The sequence below is a fragment of the Arctopsyche grandis genome, chromosome 6 (genome assembly GCF_051622035.1).
Source record: "Arctopsyche grandis isolate Sample6627 chromosome 6, ASM5162203v2, whole genome shotgun sequence".
Lineage (NCBI taxonomy): Eukaryota > Metazoa > Arthropoda > Insecta > Trichoptera > Hydropsychidae > Arctopsyche > Arctopsyche grandis.
In genome coordinates, this window is record NC_135360.1 from 6,675,808 (window position 1) to 6,703,512 (window position 27,705).

At 32.9% G+C, this 27,705-nt stretch overlaps 2 protein-coding genes across 2 annotated transcripts in view; both read right to left on the reverse strand.

The window, feature by feature from the left end:
* Positions 1–256: 256 nt before the first annotated feature.
* LOC143913059 (cysteine dioxygenase type 1) lies at positions 257–15,210 on the reverse strand. The gene is made up of 6 exons (XM_077432573.1): positions 15,094–15,210; positions 7,977–8,232; positions 6,542–6,688; positions 6,293–6,465; positions 516–685; positions 257–436 (listed from the first exon to the last, which is right to left on the reverse strand). Exons 2-6 carry the CDS (start codon positions 8,204–8,206, stop codon positions 401–403), a joined length of 756 nt encoding a protein of 251 aa, XP_077288699.1. The 5' UTR covers positions 8,207–8,232; positions 15,094–15,210; the 3' UTR covers positions 257–400.
* Positions 15,211–21,183: 5,973 nt separating this feature from the next.
* rhea (Talin_middle and talin-RS domain-containing protein rhea) overlaps positions 21,184–27,705 on the reverse strand; it is a 57,965-nt gene continuing 51,443 nt past the window's right edge. The window contains exons 51-53 of the mRNA XM_077432564.1: positions 26,581–27,078; positions 24,401–24,622; positions 21,184–23,451 (exon numbers count right to left, since the gene is read on the reverse strand). Coding sequence (XP_077288690.1) covers positions 22,353–23,451; positions 24,401–24,622; positions 26,581–27,078 — 1,819 coding nt within the window. The 3' untranslated portion in view covers positions 21,184–22,352. The remainder of the gene's footprint in view (positions 23,452–24,400; positions 24,623–26,580; positions 27,079–27,705) is intronic.

Below are 27,705 nucleotides of genomic sequence, written 5' to 3' on the forward strand. Positions count from 1 at the left end.
CCAATATCTTTAAAAAGTATAAATTATTAATTTATTATTTTAATTACATTCTTAACGTTAATTAGTGTTTATAAAACGTGCCTTATTTTTTGATTGAACTCTTCGTATATAATATATATATATATATATATATATATATATATATATATATATATATATATATATATATATATATATATATATATATATATAAAAATATACAATTATCAACATTTATACTATAAATATACATAGGATGATAGATCTTATTTTTTTTATACATACATACATTTTGTAATAATTTTACATTTAATATTTATGGAATGTTGGTGAATCTCCCGACGACGACTCGAAGAATTATTGTAATCTTGCATAAATTATTGTGTATAAAAATATATATTTTTTTACTAAAATATACACTCTAGTTATCTTCGGGTAGCCTAGATTCTTGAATTTCCTGCAATGAAAAGAAGAGCATTGTTAATATGACGAGTTGTGATCGATGTAATCTCAATAAGATTGAATTCCGGTCGTACCCTATCCCGCTTCTCTCCGAATTTGGACCAGAATGTGACGGGTGCTTTTGTCTTGTGTCCGGTCTGTTGGTTGAAGACATGGCACGCGTCGAACGGCGGACTGTAGAGATGAAGGGAAACGGCCGTGTTTGCGTTTGAAGGGTTTTCGACGCGGTGTAGTCCTAATGAATCTGTAATTTTAATCCATGATTAATTTTAGTTCGCTTAGTTGAACGAGCCATTTCGAATCTCTCACCACATTTTAGCGCGTAAGTAATATTTTGTATTGATTTGATGTGTAATAAATTTATTTTTATACCATATCGTGTGTTTTGTACATATTTTACCTCATTGTCGGAACGAAACACGTTCGATTCGATTTCGGTAACCGGTTTACGCCTGTTGCATTACGAAAATAAGATGTTTTTACATTTTTTTCGCTGTGTACAAGTATTAAGATGTATTTACACGAGTTTTTTTTTTTTTGTACGTCGAACATGGCAACGAAAAGCTATCATTTTGATAACCTTTGTGAATGTAAATTTGACTGGATATTATTATAAACGTTTGGTCGTGTTCAATTTCAGTCAATACTATTCTAATTGAAGTGAGCGATGATTACACAAACAAGATCTAACACACACTATTTAATTTAGTTGATGGCACATGAATGAATTTGTCTTCAAAAGTAAGATTATATTTTAAGTTGACTTCAAAAAGCTTTGGAATACTATAGAAGTATGTATGATTGGGTTTGGAGAAGATGGCAGTTCTGCAAATGAGATCTAACCCACGTTAAAATGGTTAGTCAAGAGCATATGCATAAAAATTGATTGACTTTTAATTTGAATTCAAGAAGCAATATTATTTTTAGACATGGACGCAGTTCTACAAAAGAAATCTAACCCAATATTACAATAGCTGATTAAGATCATATCTTAAAATGTGAATAATATATAAATTTGTCCTCAAAAGGCGGACTTTGCTTTTTTTTCTCCTCGTGATGCCATTACGGGTTGCCACTGAGTGACACCTATAGTATTAAACTTGACATATATAAATTTGAAAATCATTGCAATAGTGGGTAGTATGGTTTTCCCAAATTTTATGAGGAACGGTTTCAACTATGAAATCAGATAAATCGGCAAACTCTGATAGGAAACAATTGACTTGGAGTCACAAATATCTAAATCTGACCAGCAGCTCTACAGATAATACTCGAAATAAGTTCTTTTCAAATGAGGTCAATCCAGGGAACCTCTCGTTGGTTAGCACTAACGCACCCACTGAGCTATATTGTGGGCTATGGTTTTGATTTGACTTTTAAGAGGCAATGAAGTATGCATGGCTAAGTTTAAATTTAGACTTAGTTCTGCATACAAGATCCAACTGGTTGATCAAGAGGACTTAGTAAGCTAATCTTCAAAGGATTATATTGTTTAAAATTGACTTTAGGTAGTGAAATGCTATTGAATATGAATACGGAGATATGGACGTAGTTTCGTAAAAAAGATTCAATCCACATTAAAATGATCATCGAGAGTATTTACGCAAATGGGATTATAAGATCGTCTCTAAAAAGATGATTAACAAGGTCGTAAGTATTTGAAGAAATCCTCCTATGAAATTTCATCATTGAAAACAATGTTAATGCGATAAATACTTGATATCTGTAAGCAAAGCAAAATTAATAAAAATACCAAGAAGCAAACAAGGATAGTTGATAATTATTGCTCGAGATAATGCCTGATTGTGCAATGCAAAATTGTTATTCGCAAAAATATATGGATTATGTTTGACATGAAAATGACATTTGATCAACAATTTGAATAACAAAGTCGACTATTCGCATACAACGAGAACTGCATTCAAGATGCAAATTATTATCTTACGACCGAAGGCTATATAATTTAACGACGGGCGGCCATTTTGATCGGCATATTATATTACATATAATAACAGTTGCATTATTCGAATTTCGACGAGGGTGTGCTCTTATCCTGACCTAGTAATGTTTTCGAAACGTAGAGTTTGATTATTGCAGCCATCGGCAGAACCGGTTAATTCCAGTACTGCCACACATAACAGCGATAAAGCGGAACGACAAATTGTTTTTGATCTTTGCACAAACGTTTTCTAATTCGTGACATGCTCATTACAAGTGTTGAAATTGAGCTAATGAACCCATTGCTATTTATTACATCGCCAAAGGCTTTGATGCGATGATAGACTCGAATTCATTCAACGTCGACACATTCATGAGATACATACATATGTAGAGTGTACATTATCATGCATAAACAATTTTTATAAAGCTTTATTTTTTGTCTCTCGAGTATTAGAAAGACACGATATATTACAATGCAAGTATTCAATGTTGATTAGTTGATATGGTAACCAATTAAACAGATACTTTTTATTCAACATAGCGTCTACCAACTCGCTATCAAGCTGAAGACTTTGAGTGCACTCAAAGTCTATTCTGTTGAAAATTTAGCCAACACTTACAACTAGAATTATTTAGAAATCCAATAGAAAGAAGGTATAAAAATTGTAGCCAATCCAAACAAACCTAGATAACTACCGCCGAGCATTTCGAGTTTTGTAAAGATGTGTTTACACTCTCTAATATATCTTGCAACAATATAAAATGAACAAAATAAGTCTATTAATAAATGTATTTTTCCAAAACTAGTTCAATCTTCTTCATTATTGTTAAAATGTAATGCTCACAATCTAAATTCCAAGCCACAATCTAAAATACTCAGCAGTTAGGGATTTCCATCGGTAAATTCTCCTATGGTTATAAATTCAGAAATTCCGGTGTAAACCAGTCTTTATAAACATTGACACGGATTACACGATCCATATTCAATGCATTTTTTTCAATGCTAGTTGAAAAAGCATAACGCGTAGTATTCTTGTTTATTTTTTACATACTCAAAAAACAACACCTATCGGCGTATTTCAAGCTTGGCAAAACGCCTGGCATTCAAAGGGTTAACAACATTCTCATTTTGTAGATAGTTTGACTTGTAAATGTGCAACTGAGATTGTATATTGTAATATTGGTAGATTACAAGTTTGTAGAAATCATTCAAAATGTACCCAAGAATACTTTTCGAACGTTGCCAGTGTGAATAGACCTTAATGCGTGCAAAATTTCAAGAAATTTGGCTCGATGTAAGTGGGCCGAAAATTGATTTTGAAGGTTTGAGCCCCACCGGTACAAAAGTCATGTAATAATAAAAATATTTTGGATTGATAAGATCATTAATATGAATGCGTGATAACAATAAATTGCCATTGATGATTATATTAAAGATCGACATAACATTTTCGACCTTGACTCATAAAACTATTAAGTTTATTTTACATTTCGAATATAATGATTTCGATATTGATTGTGATATAATTTAATTTAGATTAAATTGAGGGGTCATGCAATTTTACAAACAACACTATGATACAGAGTGTCATCACTCGCCTTAAAAATGAAATTTATTATTTTAAGGCTTTATATCCTTCGTACAGAAATATTTGCTGGACAAATATTCATGTCAATACTTTTGACCTTGATTTTTGTTTTCGCCAAAAAAAATATATGTATGTAGTTGCGAATTAGATTGCTCTCGATAATTCAATTTTTTATATCCACGGATAAAGGTATAAAAGAATAAAAAGAAGTGATTTTTTATTTACAGGTGAGGCTTTGTATTTGCATATTGTTTTTAATGCCTTTAAAAAAATGGTGGACGTAATTAAAACATGCATGAGCAAGTATTTACATGCTTGTATATTTTGTTTGCCGTCACATTTAACTTGATGCATATCCAATTGATATAATGCTAAAAATTATACTCATACGTAATATGGTATTGCGTATGAATTGGATATATTAAATATGCATATATTAGATTGATAAACAATTTGCTCAATGTTTTTTCTGGTAATCCAAGAATAGATCTTGTAATTAGATAGCGGATGTGTTCTTGTTAACTTTGTAGAAAACCTTTTATTTTTTTTTTGAACGTGTATTGTGAATTGCCATTGCCCTAATTACCATCTGATCCCTACTCATAACTAGACTGCGGATAGACACAGTGCTTTTTCCAGGAATCGGGGCGGTTTGTCTCTATTTACGAAGCTAGAGTATAAAAAAAAGGTTGGGCGAAACTTTTACAACAATTGAACAATAGCATTTACAACAATTGAACAATAAAGGCGCGCTGTGGATCCGGCCACTACTCATAACTAGAGGTAGGATAGCCAAGGTGCCGCTCATTGTTCCATTGTTGTAAATCCTTTGTAAAAAAGGTTCGGCAAACCTTTAACAATGCATTTACATCATTTGAACAATACACGGCCCCCTCAGAGTCCGGTGACTACTCATAACACATGTAAATTACAAAATTTTATTATTTCATAAATATTCATACATTTTTTGAAAGTTAAACTTGATACTAAAAGAATGTAATTATTTTTAAGAATTATCGTCCCTATTTATAGACATACTTTTTGAATTGTTTATGCTTATTCTACATTCCTAAAATAAATAAGAAACTAAACTGTGGTTCATACTTATTAGAATATAAAAAAAAACATTTTCAGTAAATTTATGACAATTAAAAGTGGCGGATCAACTCGATAGGGGGCCCAGGCGTAATTTGATTTTGAGGCCCCCAAATAAATAATGAATATTTACAAAGTAATTTTTTTTTAAGTTTAAACAATATATAAATTAATTATAGTCATAATTAATCATCGGTGTTATGGTCACAAAAAATAGGAATTTGGGGGGGGGGGGGGCTGAACTAGGCAGCTGCTTTATATTTTTCAGAGAATTATTATTATTTATGAAATTTAAATTGTTTTTAGACAATAGGGAATATTATGTTGGTTTTAATTATTAATACCAAATCAATGGACATCTACATAATACTAGCGTTGAATATTTTCTATGAACCGTTAGGACCAAAATATTTCCTAATTAAAAAAGAATCATGTGACAAACACTCGTTTGGGTTGATAATGGAAGAAGAGAACGTTTGTTATATTTCCGCTAGCCATTAGATGTTATTAAATTTATAAAATGTGTTACCAATACGGCCCATTGGCAAGTTGCCCCATCAACAAAGGGCACTGCCACGTTTATAAGCCTATAATAATAATCTCTATAATAATAATGACTTATAGTGACTTATTGAACTTGTTTAAACTGGTGATTTCTATTTATGTAATTAATTAATAATTAACCGATAAAATAATGGAAAATTCCTAATGATATTTTAAACATATGTACATACATACACCAGATATGTAATTTAAAACGTTTTCAGTTCTTTCACCTTTTACCGACTTCTATTATTGCATTATTACATATTAATATTTCTTAAATTGAAAACTATACAAAATTCATTTTTTTCTTTTAAAGGAAGGTATTAAATGTATTGTCTTTTTTAAATAATTCTATTATCCCATGACATTAGATCGCATGCTTTTGGGGAGTTATTAGTACGTGTATGCTTTGTAATGGCACACACTATTTACGAGTTTGCAAACTCAATTCTAAATAGTGTTCAATTTCAATAAAATTCTTTAAAGTTCTTTTTACAATGACTCACCCCCACTCCTCGGAAAAGATGCGCACAAGTAACAACCAGTACAAGATTCTGTCGTGCGCATCTGTTTTATGGAGTGGGAATGGGCCTTCTCAAACGGAATGATCTATGCTCGGATTTTATGGTGCTATTTAATAATATAATAGAAGCTTTTATTTAAAATACACTCGAACTTACCATTAATGTAACAAACGCTGTTGGTCGCCAATCTCGTCCTGCCCAATTCCACCATTCCAGATTCGTCCACATCCCATCTGCTATCGCCAATATCACCACCGTATCTGATTTCATTGTCGTCTGCAGGCAACCTTTTCGTTCTGTTGGGATCGTGGGCATCCGGCCACGCAAATCTGCGTCAAAGCGTAAATACCTCAATTAGAGTTGATAAGTCTCACGTTGCAAACGGTTGATGGAGCTTGCTCTTACCTGGTCTCTTCGAGCTCCCCCTTCAGCATCTTCATGAAGCAGTGTGAGTCTGCGTGATCGTGGATCGCCGATCCGTGTCCTTCGCCCCAACAGAGCACTATCAAGTTGAACTTTCCGTTGCCTTTGTCGACCAAATTTCTGGTATACCTTTAAAACAATTTATATAATATAAATGAACTATAATTCAAAGGGTTTTTTGCGCTGTGGAATGTTTTAATTGTCCACTTGCGCTTCGTAATTTTTCCATAAATGGTGAACAGACAGGTCTGACCAATCACAACTCGACAACCCGTTTGGGATTTCCGGTTTGGAAAACTCAATTTGCTCGACTTGTCGACGAAGCTGTTTTAAATCATACGATCGGTTGTTATTTCAGTAAAACGATAGCATTATAGGCAGGTCTACCCGGCGTCGCCCGAGTATATAATAACTAAAGAGCGGACCAACTTTGCGCAGTTCATTGTTCATTGTTCACCGTGTTTTGATCATTTTTATGATGAACCTTTGTTTTTATGCTCACTAGCTTTGTAGTTTGCTGTTTCCTGGAAAATAGACCCAAAACGCCCTGTTTCGTGGAAAAAGCACGCTTCCGGTCCTACCTCTTATAATAACTAAAGATCGGCGTGGGACAATACTTTTCGCACGAAAAATGGTTCATTGTTATCAGCCATGCTTTTTTGCTTTATTGCTTTGTTAAATAATGGAGCGGTCTATTGTTATTTTAAAAGTACTAAGCCAACGCCCAAGTCTAATAACTAGAGGAAGGACCGGAAGCGTGCTTTCTCCAGGAAACAGGGCGCTTTGGGTCTATTTTCCAGGAAATAGAGCAAACTACAAAGCTAGAGTGCAAAAAAAAAAGGTTCATCATAAAAATGAAAACGGAACGGCGAACAATAAACAAATACCCCTACTAATAACACATCGCTAAGGCCAATGCTTGTACTACAAACATATATTACATATTCAAACAAGTAAACAACAATTAAGGATACACTACTGAATCAAAGTTCTCAATCAGAGTTCTGCGAGAATTTGCATAAGTTTGCTTAAAAAAATTTTGTATAATTGATTACTACTTGAAATAGTCTGCATCGCTCAAGCGGACGAAATTTAAAAAGAAATTTGACCTTTTCTGGAAAATTTTGTAGTCTACGACCCAAGTTAGAGTACTAAGAGACAAACATATAAATTTATTTTAATACATATGTATGTATATGTATGTTTGTAGATTAGTCAATAAAGATAAACACTTCAGTTACTGGCCAGTGTACATTTATTGGCAATTTGAATTTGAATAAGATGGAAAAATAATACATTGCTATCAGTTAGTACTGTATCGTTTCCTATACCAGGTAGGTATTCTTTGAGATTTCTCAAACAAAAAATGTTCGGTGTCACTGAATTCAATCCTCGCGAGTATTTTTTTTAATCATACCTGTTACGATCAAACTTGGCGTATTTCTTCCAATCGGCCTCGTTGGACTTGTAGCTCAGCATCAGCTCCTTCACGTGCTCTATATTCACATGATCGTCCTCGAAGACCACGTGGAGGGCTTCGATCAAGTCTTTCAGGTCGCTAATTTTCGGATAGGCTTTAGTGGACTTGGACACCGGCGAGTCTACCTTTTCGTGCACGTAGTCGTTCGTCAGCGTGCAAGTCTCCATGTCCTCGGATTGTGCGTTTCAGTAACCTGAAAATATGTATAGTATAAGATAATTGTCTTGAATGTTGAAGTAGTTTCTTCTAATTGATTTATTCGTTTGAAAGTTATCATTGATAACACTGAGCAACAAAAAACGAGTTCGAATTTTCGCATGATCACAAAACTTCATCTATTGTTACTACGTACATAGGTAAAGTAAAAATTACCGAAGCGGAAACCAATCTACATATGTGTACTAAGTTTGACCCACTGAATCCAAATAATAATAATAATCCAAATGCATGATCCAAATAATAATAATAATCCAAATGCATGATCCAAATAATAATAATAATCCAAATGCATGATCCAAATAATAATAATAATCCAAATGCATGATGCAAGAGCGAGATAAAGAATGGATATTCCCACTCTAGCGCATCATTCGATCTCACTCGCTCACTCACGAGTGATGAGCGTCACCTAGAATATTACATATTGTAATTTAAAATCATTTACCGCTCGAATTCGTACGTAAAAATACATATTGAGATTAAAAAAAACAATCCTTGTAATCGCAGTGAAATATATGTATGTAAAACTAGCCCAATAAATGGATTTTAACTAAAGTTCTAGTTCAATGTAAATTTTGATCTTATTTGAAAACTATGGCGACATTTGTTTTGATAAATTATAGAGTTTTAAAAATAATAAGATTACTCACTTGTGATCGAATCACAACTGACCGTTTCAACCAGGAAGACCTCACTTTATATAAAGGTATATAGGTTTATGTACACCGGTGTTTGCTTAATAACACATTAGAATTATACTACAGATGTGTGGAAAACCAGAAATTCTAAGATAATATTTTAATACCCTTTAAGAATAAACAACACGTGCTTTTCACGAAAACACCTGTTGTTAATGGAAAATACCATTAAACTTTTTGAGGCTGTTTATTCCCCAATACGGTCGAATTGTATGTATATATATATATATATATATATATATATATATATATATATATATATATATATATATCTTAATTTAATAATTGTTATTTCGGCCATGCTGATTGACGTCATCCGAATTCCGGATCGAAATTCTCAGCAGCATAAAAATATTTTAAATGTCTTCTACGCGTCAATGAATTATGATATATAGTAATAATAAAGCGTCTAGATAATAAAAGCCAAATGTGAAAAACATGTAATATAATTTATTAATTTATTATCTACACTGTTTTAGTTTGGTCAACAAATAGTTTATACGACGGCCATATTTTCCGATTGCATGTATTAATTATTATATGGGTAGTATTAGTTCGGTGGTATACCCCACATGACCTGATCAAATGGAGCCTGACTGGATGCTCATATGAGCTCTATCATTGACAAATCGGTAGGTTGAACGTAAACAAGATCTCTAAACACGGTCCTACTATGCCAACCCTTCCCAGAACAAACCAGAAAAGTCCTTCTGTTTCTATACAATCCCAGGATTTCGTTTTCGGTATTTTGACAGATCATCGTCTTCGGCGGTGGAGTTTCCATTTTCCAAGAAAAAGGGTTAACTATTGTCAATTACTATTATCCTACAGGGCTAGAGAGCAAAAAGAAGGTTGACAAAAAAAAGCATCCTGACCGCCTTTTTTTAGTGATGACTAGACTGCGGATAGAGACCGTGCTTTTTCCAGGAATCGGGGCAGTTTCGCTCTATTTACAAAGCTACAGTACAAAAAAAAGGTTGGGCGAACCTTTTACAACAATTGAACAATAAACGGCGCGCTGTGGATCCGGCCACTAGTGATGACAAGTGGCGGCGGTTAAGTTTCTCGCCATAAGATAACAATAGACCTCTCCATTGTCCGAGAAAGCAGGAGAGCAAAAAAAAAGGACTGACAATATAAATTAACAATGGTGAACCATTTTTTTAACCGTTGAGCATCCTGAAGTCTAGTGATGACACTTGACGATCAGATGGTGTTTTGAGTTCGAATACATGTATGTTTTCTGGCAAGGCCATGACCCAGTAGAGAAGGAAAGTTTATCGCAACGGCCCCGGTCATATTTGTTCAGGGTAAGTCATATTCGTTCAGACAATTCGTAGACTGACGGATTTGGTCAGTGGTCTGATGTGTCTTCACCAATTACGTTCCGGTCGGATGAATTTCCTTTCATCCCATCATTGTATTCGAATCTTGCTTTTATTTCAGCAGCAAAAAATTGCGTTCAAACGACTTTGATTCGATGCCCCAAATAAAGTGAAATTGTCTGTATGATCGGGGTTTATGATTATTTTTAGTACAAATATTCATACAGTAGGCAGTTTTGTGGTCCAGATATACATAGTCACTCTTTCTTGTCAGTTTATTGTATAACAGTGCTCCGGTTATCATTGATGATTATTTTGGCACAGGTTGATTGAAACTCTTGTTTACTACTAATCGAAAGTAATACCAAGTTGACACGATTCGAGTAGCTTAGACCAAGTAACTTGGACGTTACTCGTAGCGTCGCAACAGGTGATCCAACCATTTTGATATCCGACCCATGTAAGTTTGAACGAGCTCAACTTTACTTGGTCGTGTCAACCCGGAATAATATGCGACTTAATAACGGGTTGACACGATGCGAGTAGCTTGGACATTACTCGCAGCGTCGTAACAGATGATCCAACTGTTTTTGAAGATTTTGAGCGTCCAAGCTACTCATTCAAGCTAATGGCATCATGTCAGCTCGGTATAAGGCGTGAACACTGAATCTCATGGTTTCCAGCTGGAAAGGGCGTTTCTTCAGATCATTGTTGTAATTTTGACAAGTTTCTCCCACATTTCTTCAAATATGGGAATCACCGTTAACGATCACTGTCAAACCTATGTCAATACAAGGATAAAATATCACAGAAAACACTCCAGTGGGTAAGTTTTTGGAAGATAGCGACGACACAGACTAAGCTTGCCATAGTTTTTTTTCTGCAAAACTATCTAAAACATGTTCTGTGTATAATTCCGTGTCTGCACTTTTGGTGATTTTCTGAAAGCCATACTACGTAAATACAAACTTGTCCTCGAATACGTAAATTTCCGGCTTGTGTTCTATTGATTTGGTTATTATATATATATTTTTTTAATTCACATTGATCTTAACACTTATCTCAATAGTGTGAATATGAGTTCACATGGGTCAAAAAAATACCAGTGACATAATTCAAGGGGCCACGACCCTTTCCGATATCGCGTCACATGTGCACAATTTCGAATTTCACACATCGACAAAATGTATTCCAAATTTAGTATATAAATTGGGTGCCAACTTGTAAAGCGTATACTATTCAATCTTATAGAGTTTTAAAAAAGTTTGCGAATTTGCACAACAGGTAAATAGCTGCAAAATATCTACCAGTGATTGTTGATGCACTTATGTCTTATCTAATTGAACGATTTCTTAATGAAGCATCTGTATAAACACGATTGTTGAGTAAATATTTATACTGAAAAAACATTTAAATTAACAAAAGAAATTTAAATTAACAAAAAGAAAAAAAAGTTTCGAGATTATTATAATTAAAGTAGTCTAAATTCGTCCATGTCTCAAAATTTTTTTTTTATAAATAAATTAGTTTAATTTTGTGAATAGTTGCATTTCAATACCGGTACTGACTTTTTTGAATAAACGAACGTTTTATTCCAATTGATTTTATTTTGATAGATAAATCGAGGATAATCTTATACACGTACTCATTTAGATTTTCCTCATTTATTTAGAAATGTTGAAGTTTCCGGGAATTACCTACTCTCACGATAATTATTAATTAACTTATTTATTCATAATATTAAAAATAGAATAGTGTGTTAATTTATAATATTCGTTAAGATAACGTACGGTGTCGACGACTTTGAAGAGTTTATCAATTTTGCGAAAGGAAATTTGTCATAAGTTGCATAATGATTAATTAATTGCATTATAGATGAATGACACTTGACGCGTGTGTCAATTTTTGAATCTGCTATGTACATATGTATGTACTTCCTATATATATACGTATGTATGTATGTCCTTGAATTAATTTACCATACATGGGAAAACAATAAACATTAGTAAAATAAACAATAAACATTAGTAAATTTAAAATAATTTACAAATAATATTGCACGTCAGAAGTAGTTAAATTATTTGTAGATACATATGTACATATATTCATTTAGAATAAATAAGGGACTAATGATTTGGGTATTGAAAGCTTATATTATATGCATTCTGAAAAGTATGGAACAATGTTTGCTTGGTATAAACAGAAAGAAAAATAAACGGTTGAGAAACATCACTAGGATAGCTGACGTAGTGGAGCAAATTAGAAGATTGATATGGCAATAGGCAAAATACGTGGCTAGAAGCTTTTCAAATAGTAATAGACCGCTCCATTAGCGTTCAAAACAAGAGAGCAAAAAAGAATGGTTTTTCTAAGAAATTGACAATATTGAATCATTTTTCGTGCGAAAATCATCTATCGAACGCCGATCTTTGATAATTAGTATAGAGAGGATGGTCATTAGGGCAGTGGCAAATAACAACACACGTTCCAACAGTGTTGAATGTAATAGAGCAGTGGTTCTTAACCTGGTTTCGATCGAACTCCAGGGGTTCGGTGAGTCAGTTTCAGGGGTTCGGCGGAAGTCAAGACACACACCCGACTCATATGATTCGGGTGCCAATTAAGAGGGATTCCATTAAGAAGGGTTCGGTGAATGCGCATATGAAACTGGTGGGGGTCAGTACCTCCAACAACGTTAAGAACCACTGCAATAGAGTGTTGGGGCCTTATGACATGGTCGAATTTGGGCCGATTCTACCATGTTGGTTGCCACCACTTTACCTCCTTCCCGCCCGTCTCATTCAACAGCTTATTTACAACAATACCGTCATTTCATTCCTTTCGCCCCCATAAGAGCAATAAAAAAGTTTTTTATAAAGTTAACAATAGCTATAACGTCTCAAAAGAAAATTGCCCTAATGACGTCAACAATCGAAGCAATATGTCTGTCGCAGTGATCGTTACCTACGATATTTGTATCGTACCTGGCGATTTTACTAAACTTTATTTAAGAAATTAGTTTCCACTAAATAGCTAAGCTGCCAAGTTTATTGTTTAGTAAAATTTCCAGTCATTTTAAGACTAGTTATCTAGATAAATCGTTGCGATTGCCAACAAATTGCCCAATATATTCATGCCGTTTGAGGGCCACTAATGCAATGGCGGATTAAGTATATGGTTAGATTAATGCCTATTGCCCATAATAGAGAAGAAGGGTGTTGGAAAGGCCTTCGTTCAGTAGTAGATGTCGTAATGTAGATGACGATGATGGCATACATGTATGTAAACATACATAGGTGCGGGTATATAACTCGTTTAATAACTTTTTTTCAACCGTATCTATTCAACAGGTAATATTTTTTTTCTATAATGCGTAATGCAACAGTGATATTATCTAAGAATAAGTCCATTTAAAAAAAATTAAAGGGTTTAAACAGGTAATTGGCTACGAACTATATTCAGTGATGTAAATTTCTTAATTTTTAAGAGAGTAACTTTACACTGGGTTTAAAGCCTACTTAATGCGTCATTAGAGCAAAATGGTGATGAGCAAAGATCGGCGTTGGATGGATGCTTTTCGCACAAAAAATGGTTCACTTTTGTCAATTTCTTAGAAAAACCATGTTTTTTTGCTCTCTTGCTTTGAACACTAATGGAGCGGTCTATTGTTATTTGAAAAACATCCGAGCAAAGGCAATCTTCGGTGATAAGTCCACAAGGGGTCCAACTTACGGCACAAACTCTGAGTTGATGAAGACTCGAAAAATGATAAAATGACCGAGTGTGTACAAGCTCTAAGATTAGGAGTCCCGTATTACCTTCCAGCCTGTCTACCGGTCTACCCAAGTTATCATGATAGCTTTTTAAAGATTGCAATATAATAAAAAGCTCTTAAAAATGGTAGTTTTTCTCCATTATACTCCAGTTAATTGACTTTCAGTTGCTTTAAAAGTTTGTAAGTTAAAGTATTTTGCCCGTTGACATTTTAACGAATGGTTCTTGACAGGATTTCACACATGATTTGAAATTTAGGTTAAAACTTTTGTATTTTGTGTTGCCAAAGGAAGTGGCACTATTTTTAAAAGTACCAGTGTTCTCCTGTACAGTATAAAAATAGAAACTGTATTAATATGTATCTCAATTTAGTCGAATAGTGAACTTATTAATTAATCGATATTTATGTATGCATGTAATTGCTATAAAATCGAGTGAAGTGATTCTAAATTTAAAATCGAGTACACTAATATACAGGTTTTTCATTCCAAATTGAACCTTTTTCATTTCAAATTAAACCTTTTTCATTTCAAATTAAAAATTGAAAAGGGGTCAATTTGAAATGAAAAAGGATCAATTTGAAATGAAAAACCTGTAGTATAAAAGTATAAAACTCAAAAGAAATGTTCAAGTACATATATTGAAGTATTGTAAGTTGAGTAAAAAATTGTCTCCAACTTTCAGAATACATAAGTAATTTTCTTTATTTAAAAACTAAACATTTAATGTAGTAATTTTTGACATTTTAGTTTAATGAGAAAATACATTAAACCAAATATTTATTAAAAAATAAAAAATATTTTTCCTCAATGAAAGTTTTCCTCAATAGAAGAAACAAATCAAACTTAGCATTTAGATATAATATAAAGTGGTCTAACTTGGAATTCAAATGAAATCGTGGGGTATTAAGCGTACTACCCCATATCCAAAACTACCCTTAGAACAGAACTTGTCAAAGCACACACACCCACACACACACACATATGTACACTCACTTTGTCACATGTGCACTTTGGTTGAATAAAAATAGTCAAGAACCTGAGATGGGTGAGAGAGACAGGGGAGGATTGTTGCTGTGTAGATTTGTGAAAGTCTGTGATGTGGTGATCAGTCGTCGGCAGCCTAACCTCTTGGCGTCACAACTCAGACAGGTTTGTCTGTCGCCTCTCTTGGACCGTTCAAGTCCCTGTCAGAGGTAGAAGGGGCAGGGGCGGGTTGTTGACTACCAATCGCAACACGTATGTGGTTCTATGACGTGTATCGATGTTGTTATTGTTGTTAATAAATCTGCGAAAATTCGCAGAGCTTTGACCCACCACCCAGAACTCCACGCGCGCGTAACTAATTCCCATAAAAAGTTGGAATGTAGTATGCATAGGTACATATATAGTCCGGTTTGTATTCTTTTTTGATTGAAAACAAGTTTTCGGTACGTTTTTTCGGTGTGTTATTATGTTTGTGTTGATCGATCGCACTAGAAATTACTGGGAATAACTCTTAGTAGTTTCAATAATAAACTGCTTATTCCCAGTTTGGATTTCCACGAAGATCTTTCAAGCTTTCACTTTTTCTCCACGGTTGTTCAGTGGCGCAACTGTCCATTTTCATATTCTTATATTATTATATACATAATATGTAGTTTCTCTATTTTATTTTATATTGTATTATTTTATTTATTAAAGCTTGGCAAGGAACATGAAAAAGCGTACCCGTAGAAAATGTGGTTTTTCACCTATTTAAACATTTGTACATAAAAAACTCCTATTATGCTGTAGATTAACATTAGAATAATATAATACTATGATTGCTAACCAAATTAAATTAAATTATAAAATAGAAAATGATCAGTAGATATATTGTGAACATAATTTCGTAATAATAAAAAGCATTTAAAAATCAAATCAAAAAACATAAAAAAACAAAAATAAAATATGAAAACAAAAACAAAATAAAATATTCAAATACGCATACAATCCTGATTTCAACAATTCCTCAACCAGATCGGTATATTTTAGATTAAACATGATAAAGTTAAAGAAACCATCGTGGTACGTGCTACAGGAGCAGAGAAAAACTGCGGCATCCAATGTACCCGAGTTGTCTAGGAACATTGAAGCTCAATTCTACAAGAATTTGAGGATTGCTCACGGAACCAACCAGCAATTTGTATAAATGTTTTCCCAGACATATTCTACGACATGACTTAAGATAAGTAGTTATAAATTTATATTATAGTGAAGGTAGGCATTAGGATAGAACTAAGGATAGGAGACGTAAGTTGTCATATGCAATGTAAGTATATATTAGAAACCTCCTTGTATTCTCAATTTTCAAGCACTTTCTAGGGCTCCATTGGCTGTCTATAACTCAAAATATCCTAATCTTATATTCGAATTAAATATTTTAATAAACACTTAAAGATCTGTTCATATCTATCCAGCATGAAGCGGCAGCAGCAGGTATCCTGCAAGTACGGACAGTATTCTTTGGTACATTCTATATGGACACGTATGAATGCGTGAATGCGCATGCGCGAATGGGGTATGAATGCGTCCATATAGAATGTACCGAAGAATACTATCCGTACTTGCAGGATACCTGCTGCTGCCGGTTCGTGCTGGATAGGTATGAACAGACCTTAAAAAGGCAAATACATATAATACTTTTAAAGTATTTGTAAAGAGTATCTACAGAAAAGAGTTGGGAAAACGAGTCTTGAGATATTGCAAGTTGGTTGGAAGGAGGTACATAGACTCCATAAGCTAATAGTTATCGTCTAGTATTATTTTTCAATTTTTATCTCGAGAATATGTTTATTTTACTATACAATAACAGCTCGTTGATTACAATATAAATATAGATAGTAAATTGCTTTAAAAATATAAGTCGAATTATGTCAGAATTCTGAGAATTGACTAGTGATTTCCTTTTTATGGGGGATTTCTTTGTAACCGCAAAACGTCAAGAAAATCAGATACATATAAACTCGTAAGTAATTATTTCCTTAGGGAAAATAAATTGTACTAATTTGTATGACGCCACGTACATTCAGTCATTAATTTGATAGGAATTGATTGAAATGAAAATATAGGAATTGTGCTAATTTGACAAAAAAGGTATGAAATTTCGGAGTAACATGACATGTGCATGTCGAAAAAGTATGATGCGGGTTCAAAAAAATCATATTAGATAAAAAACTAACGGTTTGTCAATGAACTCCTTCAAAAATAACCGATTTGAATAAGTTTTAGTTTACGCTCAAAACATGTACATAAATAACCAAAGTGTTATGTTATAATATTCAACCCACTTAATTCGTTGTTAATAAAATTATTAACTCATTAATAAAATTTCTTAAAAGGCAAATAATGAAATTCATTCACTTTAATTAAATATCTGTAAGTTATTGAAAATGTCTTTAAACTTTCTCGCTACGCCAATTTAATAATACTATTCATTGTAAGACAATTATTAGTTTGTTCGAATTTTTTAAAACCATTTTGTATGTTTAAAGAGTCTTCAATTCTTTTCATAAGCTAAATTTTTGTGAAGAGTCTCGATGAATACAATAAAATGGCTATACCCTTCAGGTATAAACACAGATTACCTAAATACAATCTGCTTTAGATCATCGACTTTAATTAATATTATGTATTAGATGTATTATGAGCATTTATAAGAATTGTTAATAGGTTTTTGAGCTCTTTTTCCTATTATACTGTACATTAACATTAGAATAATATATAATACTATGATTACTAACAAAATTAAATTAAAATTGTAAAATAGAAAACGATCAGTAGATCAGGCTATTGAAATAGATACAAGATATATTGTGAACATAATTTAGTAATAATAAAAAGCATTTAAAAATCAAAAAATTAACTAAATTTTAAACTCTATGTCCTTCGTTAATGCTATTATTACATGCTATCATTACTATTTTTAATTGAAATATAATTAAAGATAATAAAAACAAAAGAAATTTAATTATTATTTTGCCGCATTAATGTTCAAGTAAAAAAAAAAACAAAATGGTCACCTGTTGTTCAAAAGTAAAACTTCACATGATGAAGTTTTTTTCCATTCTTCGATAGATGTCTCTCTAGGGTTCAACATGTGCTTTATCGCGCAGCTATTGATTGTGCGAATATGTACATTTTTTTCTGCCGGAAAATTTTCAGATCGAGTGCAAGCAATGCGTTTCGGTTCAAACAGCGGCGAATGTGTTCTTTTCAAACTTTTCCGACGTGACACTTCCGCAGCCGCACGTCGTCCAACTCTCGCGTATATTATTAGCTTTCACCACACACGTCTAGGTGATGCGATAGTTGAGATTGCAGCGTATAATTGGCTTCCGTTGAGAATTGCCGAACGGTTTAACACCGTTCATAGTTATTCTGATGCGGATGCAGGAAAATTCCCGGGAGATGTGGTCGCGTCATGCGCGAATCCCGTACTGAAAAACCCGGGACACCACTGTACATGTACAGAATATGTACACACGTACATTATAGCGCGAATTCTATTATAATTTGGCATCACATTACGCATTTTGCGTGAACTGTAGTGTTGGCCACCTACATACATACATAATCATCAGTACTTTCACACGTAAGATTTTCTACACAACTTTTCATTTTTATTATATAATTTTTGAAAATTTGATTAATCTTCAAGTTTTTTTTATTCTGAAAGTAACATTATGCAGTACAAATGTTTTGACATTTCGTTGATGGATTGTAAATTTTCCCTAATGATTCACTTTTTTCAATCTTACCTGGAATTTATTTTCACCTGTGCATACATCTTATTATCAACAACAGCTGGTTGGAGACATAACCAATATTCATCCATTCTCTTCAATTCTTAACTTAGACTCGTTAATTTAATGCACTCTACACTTTTGGCGTGAGTACTTTATCAGCTAAACTCAATGTAGACACATTGAGTTTCTTTCTGCCTTATTTTAGAATATCCTTTTCAACCTAATCTTCTAGTTGGCTTGGCTGTTGGCTTTCAAACATGTTTAACTGTTAAAATTCACTTTCAAATTTTTTTTTTTAGAAGGAAAACGAAATAAAAATACCATGTATTGCTTAATTACGAGGTTATATTAATCAAAAGTGTCACAATTGTATATATGTAAACTTGGATGTGCTTGATAAGAGTTTAAGCTAATATTTTCTATGGTTAAAACCATTTCTACTTATAGTCCAAAGCATAGACTAGTGTTTAGCATATAGTGCTTTCGATCAAAGTGATCACGGGTTCGATTCCCACTGATTGCTGCTGGCCAGACCTTGGTTTGTGACTCCAGGTCGATCGTTTCCTATCAGAGTTTGCCAAATCATCTGATTTTCATTGAAACTATTCCTGCAAATTGGCATCCCTATCCTATCTCTCTGGTAAAATTCGAGTCATTCAGCATCTTATGTCATTCGCTTAGACTCCAAAAAGATAAATCTAATAAATTGATCAGAGATACATTCTTTTCTAACAGAGTGGTTTCAGTTTGGAATAGTCTTCCCAACGATTTAGTAACCTCTATTAATATTAATATTTTTAAGAATAAACTTGATACTTTTTTTAAAACCAAAGGATTTTTGTGATTCTTCTTTCCCATAATCATATTTCTGTATTTTTATCTTTTTTTGTTTATTTATTTTATATATTTTTTTTCTTCTCTTATTTTATTTTATTTTAATATTGTTTTTTTTTTAATGTATTTTAATTTTTCTCATTTTTTTATTGCATATATGTATAATTTGTAAAATTATGTTTATTCAAACCCCTTGGGCCTATCGGCTTTGCCGCCTCCCCCAAGTATATTAAATAAATAAATAAATAAATCTTGATTTTTCACTGCAAATTTTCTCATAGTCGTCTCTTTGCATGTTAATTGTATTTGTCTTGTATAATGCTTACAAAGCTTCTGTACAATATTTGACCGTTGATGTCGTGTTTAATATAAAAATCTAATATATACTTTCGAAAGAGACTTTGTATGTATGTATGTATGTAAGTTTTGGTTCGTAGAATCCGTGACTTTAAATTTAATAAAAAAACAAATGAATATTTAAATAAATTTAAAAAAAATAACTATTCAAATAAATTTAATAAAATGTTTACTATGAGATTAGTCATGTTTAAGCGGTTTATATTACAAATACCGAGCGAAGCCGGGTAAAACCACTAGCATATAATAATTACATATAATTGATATTTCTCGATCTGTATAGTATACTAGTCGCATTGGAGCGATCTGTAAGACGAGTGTGCATGATTGATTGAATAAAAAATATCCCATTGTAGCCATATTGCCATTTTAATTTATTCGCTTCCTCGTGACAGTTATTTTCTTCATATTTAGATTCATTACTCTCATTATACAAAAATTTTACGTTCCATACCTCTTGAGTGTACTGAACATTGGTCTGCAATATTACACATAGCCAAGGTATTTTGGCCAAAAAGAGGCAAATTCGTATTACTATTTGGTCGTAATATGTCGACCATATATGCGAATTTTGAAACCAACTTGTGCAATCAGTGTCACTAAATTCCATTATAATTATTCTACTGTCTCCATTTATAATAATAATGGATTAATCATTATTTACGAAATATATGTACTTTGAAATTTTATTTATTGACTCCATAGATAGTCCTCTTCATAACATACTTACATTTAAATACCCTAAATTGAATCTGCTTATTCAAATATAAATGAATGGTAATAAATAGACGATGATATTATATGAAAAGTTTATTTAATATAATGGTTTATACATGAAAATATATTATATTTGAAAAAATATATAGAATGTTGTAATCTTGATTTGGATCATCAGTGTAGTCAGTATGAAAATGATATTATAAAAAAAATATTAGTAGACTTTTAATTTTTATTCTATAACATATGTATGTATATTTAAACGAAAAATTAAACTAGCGTTGGAATTGCATTTAATTGTTAAACAAAATAAAATATGTGTTAAAATGTAAATTGTATACTTATGTTATTTGCATGACGATTAAGCCAATTTAGACAATGTGGTTTTCCAAACTTTCCTGAAAAGCAAAACAGTTGTGAAATGAAAACAAAATTAAACAGACACGACGAATAAAAATCAAGTATATTTAAAATATATATTATCATAATCTAAAACAATTCAACACAATTTTTGGTTATAAAATGATTAGAGATTTTGTTTTTATTCGTTACAAAGAGTTATCTATATTGATTTAGTAAAATGATTATTCATTAAAATATTAATAATTGATATTAAAAAAAAAAAGTTAAAATATTAATAAATTTACAACTAACGATTACAAATGGCAGTTATAAAATAATTAAGTCTCTCTCTATTTCATAGAAAATAAAATAAAGATAGATCATAAAAATGCATTTGATTGTATTATAAATATTTTCATTATTATTTTTTTCATTTCTTCAATCACAGAGACTCTTAAACATTATAAAGAACAATAAAATAAATAAAAAAAACTCGGTGCTTTGCACACCTCTTTAACCGATACCTCCAATTTGGTGAGTAGGTGGTAACAAGATTACTTAATAAATTAGTCGAAATTAGTTTTTAAGGCCCATTCGATTAATATGTGTAAATATTATATAATACAGTCATAATAAATGTGTATAAACGTTTTTAAATTTGCAAGAAGCTAAAAATTTTTTGTATACATATAATATAAGTAATATAAATGTTCTCTTATACACTACCTACTTTTCATAATCATATATTATCTATGCAGAAACAATTTCATCAATTTAATAATAATACAAAAAATATGCATATAATATATGTAATAAAAGTTTAAAAATAAAATAAAATATATGAACTTTCAAAATTTGTTTAAAACAGTATCATCAAAAAAATATAAGTAGTTTATAGAAATAAAAATATATATGTTCATATAGTAAATGTAAGATGGCACACGCTTTCTAAACTATGCTACGTCTTAAGGCAACTCGCTAAAAAGGCACAAGGTATATTTTATGTGGCACTACGAAACGTATCGGCTCTGCTGTTTCATCCATTGCTTCAAAGAATCGCCGAGAGTCAAGAATTTTTCCTCATAAAAACAAGTTCAATGTGTATTTTCTTTATAAAATATGTATCAATTTAAAACAATGCCACAAATGCAATAGCAAATGCCGTACAAATATTTTAAACAATAATAAATTACATCAATTTACATTACGGACATATTAACATTGACAAAACAGAATAAAAAATTTACATTTTGTGTACCGTTTGTAAACATGAACCGTTTTAAAAATTGCCAAACTTCTTCAACGTCTTCGAACTCGTCTCCGACTTGCTAGACGTCGTCATGACGGTCTTCTTCTCGATGACTTCAGACGAGATCGTCTGCTTCAAGAGCTTCTTCTCCATCGAATCCAACTCTTTAGTCGGATCGGCGGGCGACTTCACAGTCATCACAGATTGATAATCAGACGGTCTCATGAAAGTGGCACCGCTCCGATTGGTGTCGTTCGAAGAGAAGCTCTTCATGGTGTCAGTGGCTTGAGTGAAGCTGGAATCGAGCGTGTTGAATTTAGAATTGTTGCCAAACTCTCGGTTGAAGTCGTTCATGGAGTCGTACGGCGGGGGATGCGAAGAGCTAGAGCTGTCGTACTTCATATTGGTGCTGGTTATCTTCATCGGAGTGGAGCTGTAGATTTTGGTCGTCGTGATCTTTTGAGTGCCGTTCGGTATATCTTTAACCTCAGTCATTGTTTCCTGTGAGAAGTTCGGTCCGCCGTAATTGTACGACTCTTTGCCAAACACTTGGACGCTTTCGTGATTCGGAGACTTGGGGGACGGGACCTTGGAAAGGTCGGTCGTCGGCTGACCGATCTGGTTGAATTTATTCGACACTTCCGATTTGAAGTTGTACGCTTGGCTCACTTCGGAGAATCCGCTTTGCGGAGGCCTGTAAGATTGGTTCGAGCCCATCGTGGAGTACGGCGATTGGTCGGTGAGTTTTTCGAACGGCTTCGGAGATGTGGGACTTTTGACTCCGTAAATGTAAGGGGTCGGTGACGACGTGTGCTCCGACTTTGTGTCGTGTATTGAGAGCACGTTTTGGCTGTAGTTGTTGTGCGACAGGTCCGAGGATTCGAATTCGCGTTTCAGATCAAACTTGGCATTGAATTTGGGGCTCAGCGGCGAGCCCATCTGTTTGGGTTTTTCGAGGCTGCTCATGATTCTCGGCGCTTCGAATTTGTTCGAGGTTTCCCTCATCGAGGAATACGTTGAGAACGCGTTGTTTTCCGTGAACGACTTGTGCTCTTCTTCGCTCTTGTTGTAGAAATCTGGTGTTGTGTTGAGTGAGCGAGGCGTATCGTAACACCTCGTCTCGTAGCTGTAAACGGGATATTAGTGTTAATCAAGTCTCCAGGTGAGTGGAATATTAAAAAAAAATGTATTTACATTTGTTGGTTAATATAATTAAATTTATTAAAACTTTCTTTTGAAAATGTGCACATAGTGCAAAAACGATTCAAATCAAATATATACATATATAATCATTAACATATAATAATATAATATAATATATGAAGAATGGTTTGTAAATAACGGCAATTGTACGAATCTGATAATTATATTCACTACAAAGTAATACAGAATATGTACATAAATATTTGATTTATTTAAAAATTGCCATTATTTAAAAAAGCTTTCTTTTATAATAATTATAATATAATAAAAAAGCATAATATATCTACTGAGCAAAATTTTCTACTGTATAAAAGCCATGCACATACAAATGTATGTAGTTTAAAAAAATGTCATGCAAAAAAATAAAATAAAATTGACCAAATCAGAAGTGATTAGTTTAAACAGAATAAATATATGTAAAATATAATAATAAATATGTATGTATGGGGTAAGACAAGGAAACGTGTTGATTTTTATTTAAAATTAACATGTACGAATGTATTCTTTATGAAATTGTCAGTTTATAGTATTCTTATAAAACATTTATTAAATAATTACTTTGATACTTTAGATTAAAAATCGTACGAATTGTGTCGTAAAATTTATTATTTTGTTCATACTGCAAATCGTCATATTATTATTATTGATTTTTGTACTTGAAATGAACATATTTATGGTAAATAGACAGATATTTTTTTATATACTGAAATGTCATTTGGTTTAGTTCCCTTTAGTTCAGTTTCCCTGCCTAGTCCCATACATATATATTGTAACAATGCAATATAAATGTTAAGTATATAAAAATACTTTACTAAAGTTAGTTGTGGGAATGTTAGCTCTCTCGCAGTTGTTGCGTTGAATCGCGACGTATGCTAATGTTGGGGTTTCTGGGAGGCGGCGGCGGCGGAGATTTCAACCGTAAATTGTGCTCTAATTTTTTTTGCAGTCCTTGAATCTCGGTCACCTCTGTGACCTTCCTTTGTGAGTCGACGATCGACGGCAGCATTGTCTGCGGTTTGACCGTGGTGTACGTTGTAGTCGTCTTATAGATTACCGTGCGGAAGTCGTCGGAATTCTGCTCCTCGGTGGTTAATTCTCTGATAGAAGTGTGTGTGTGTGTGGGTGTTAAATGCATAGAGAGAAAAGCAAAAGAAAAAAAAATAACAAATTAGTCATCATTCATAAAAAAAAAAAAATAACAAATTGACATGCACTACAGAGTCGAACGAGTATAACTTTTTATTTATCCCCCGCGATACATGCGAATAATAATAAAATTTAATTTAATACTTGTAATAACAATACAGGCCAAAATGGGTTAGATTATATAATATGATACCGTTTATAATATGATTAATATAACAACATAACACAGAGGTAACGCTACAAGCTGTCTGGCATACAGAAAACAATGCGAATATTATAATTAGAGATCCGAACTCATCGTGTTTGTTCAGATGTGAATTTTTTTTTTGACAACACTTACTTTGTGTTAAGGGTGTTAGGAGATCTGCAATGTGAAATAGGAAAAAAAAAGTAAGATGAGTGAGTGTGTAAACATGTCTGGGGGTGGTTTTGTAAATTTAATACGACTATCGACAGCCGCTCTTCAAAAGTTTTATTACACATTAAATCGGCAACGTGTTAATTTTGATGACTCAAAAAAAAAAGAAAACAAAACGTCGACACGTAAAAAAAAGAAAATTCTATACTACAATGAAAATGACAAGCATAATATAAATTCAAATGAAATATGTGTTACGATAAATCAGTGATTTATAGTACATTTATCAACCAAATGCGTAAATCCAGGTTCATTTTCTCATATGCTGCTATACACACAATTACTATTGAACTTTGGTAAATGTGAGAATAAGCAATTATGTTAAAAGAAGTCGATTCAATCAAATATTTAATGAATTTTGTACAATCAATTTTAGCAAGAGAGTATGGAATAAGTTTTATGATACTCAATTTGTGCAAAAAACATTTGCCTTCATCAAAAAATGCTGCGAATACTCACGGGAGATGTTTTCCACTGTTTGCTAGTACAATAATTCATTGCCACAAATTGTGTACATTATTTCATCCAGATTTTATTTTAGATCTAATTTATGCCAGCAGCATAGCTTAGTGGTTGCGTTAATGCTAACCACCGAGATTGCCGGATTCGATCTCGTGGGTTGACCTCGATTGAAAATAATTTATTCCGAGTATAATCTGTAGTGCTGCTGGTCAGACTTATTTGTGACTCCAAGTTGATCGTTTCCGATTGATTTCATTTTTGAAACGGTTCCTCATCAAATTGGCAAAACCATCTTACCCACTGTGTCACCACTATTTGAATATGATTTTAAAAAATTGGGTCCATCGGCTACGCCCTTTTTCTCAAGTATAAATAAATTAATAATTACATTTATTCTTTTATCGCAAACTAAGCGTACATTTATCAAAGTTCTCTTTGTAAATGTGCGAAATTCATACCTTTACCGTAACACATATGTATGTATATCTACACAAGAAATATTCAACTCAACATTATTCTAAACATTTAAACGTTAACAAAGTGACACATAATATTAAATACACATGTAATATATAATATGTACTAACCAACTTGCACATATTCCAGATTTCAATATCCAATTGTGTTTTTTTTTTATTATTAATATTTTGATTAGGTGGACTCGTCCATTACAATTATGAATAATTTATGATAAACACGTCATACTAAGTGCATTCAAAATGGCTTCAACTACGTACGTACACATGTATACAACATTTAAGCTCAAAAATAAATAATCACAGATAAATAACTATTCATAATATAAAACGACGAGTCCAAATGTTATTCACTATAGTAATAATAATAATAAACCACCACAAAGCAGCATTCCGTGAATAGAAAAATTAAAATTAGTAATTAATACAAAAATTACGGTCATTTCATCCAACCATAATGTAATATTATAATCATTATTCAGATCACCGCAAAAAATCCTAACGGAGTGTTTATAACGATCGATATTAATCACGATACAAACGTGACACTTACCGAGTGGTGAAGCCCTCGTAGTTCTGCGCGGGCTGCTTCGACATTTTATCGTCGCTGCTGGTCATCGTCCTCGTGAAGGTCGACAGGTTCGTGGTCATCGGCGGAGGGGGGTTCGGTGGAGGCGGAGACGGATACTTGGTCGTCTTTTCGATGTTGTACGTGGTGGATTTGTTCAACGTGGAGTTCAGACTCGTGTTGGTCTGGTTCACCGAGTTGTTGAAACTGCTCGTGTTCAGGTGGCCGAACGACGTTGATAGGTTCTTGCCGTGCGCTGAAGAGTCGGAGGTGTATCCGCCGTCGGTTCTGTTTAAGGTCGAGTATCCGGCGTACGGGGAGTGTCTCGAGTCTTGCTGATTGTACGAGGAGTGGAGGGTTATTTCGTTGTCGGTCTCGTCTCCAGACGTGTCCCCGCCCTTCAGTTTGTATTTGGCTTGACGTATGGCGTTCAGGCGGCCCCTCGCTTCGTCCAATTGACGTTCGATTCTGAGCACTTCGGATCTGTAATATGAGTTATGTGATTAGACTATGCGTACTCATAGTCTCTCTGTTGATCTCATTTTCTCCTAGTCCATTATTAAATCAACCCATTTTTAACCTACTACTATTGAATTATTTGTGTGATAATGCTGTATAAAATGGTACAACGACGAAACGTCAATAGAAAAAACATCTATGACTAAATGGTTAATATGGAAATTTTCATGGGCCACGCCCAGTATAAGATGTTTGTGTCAAAATTTAATATAGGACAAATTTTCAAAAAGCGTCAAGTGTTCGAGCATCAACTGTCGTATGATAAGCTAAGTATATATTTATACAATAATAATGGTCATTGCACATTTAAAAATATAATCCAAATGAATTTTGTAGTTGTGTGTTAACAATTCGGTCATCATTCCCAAAGAGAAAAGTGACCAGAGAACTTTTACTTAGAATTATATTTCATCTGAGCTTTGAGGAAACATTCTAAATACAAAATGTGTCAAAATCGTTGGCACTTTGTCAGTAATTTAAGCGCCACACGACCTTGGCGATTTCCAGAGAAATTAAGATTTATTTCCAAGACGTTCTATTTATCTCTAGCCTATTTAGAAACGATATTTAAATTTAAATATATTATAAAAA

Coding starts and splice junctions, on each gene's coding strand:
- LOC143913059 (XM_077432573.1), bottom strand. CDS start 8,206: ATGGAGACTTGCACGCTGACGAACGACTACGTGCACGAAAAGGTAGAC. Junction 6,689..7,976: donor GCCAAGTTTGATCGTAACAG/GTATGATTAAAA, acceptor ATTGTTTTAAAG/GTATACCAGAAATTTGGTCG. Junction 686..6,292: donor CAGCGTTTGTTACATTAATG/GTAAGTTCGAGT, acceptor TTAAAATTACAG/ATTCATTAGGACTACACCGC.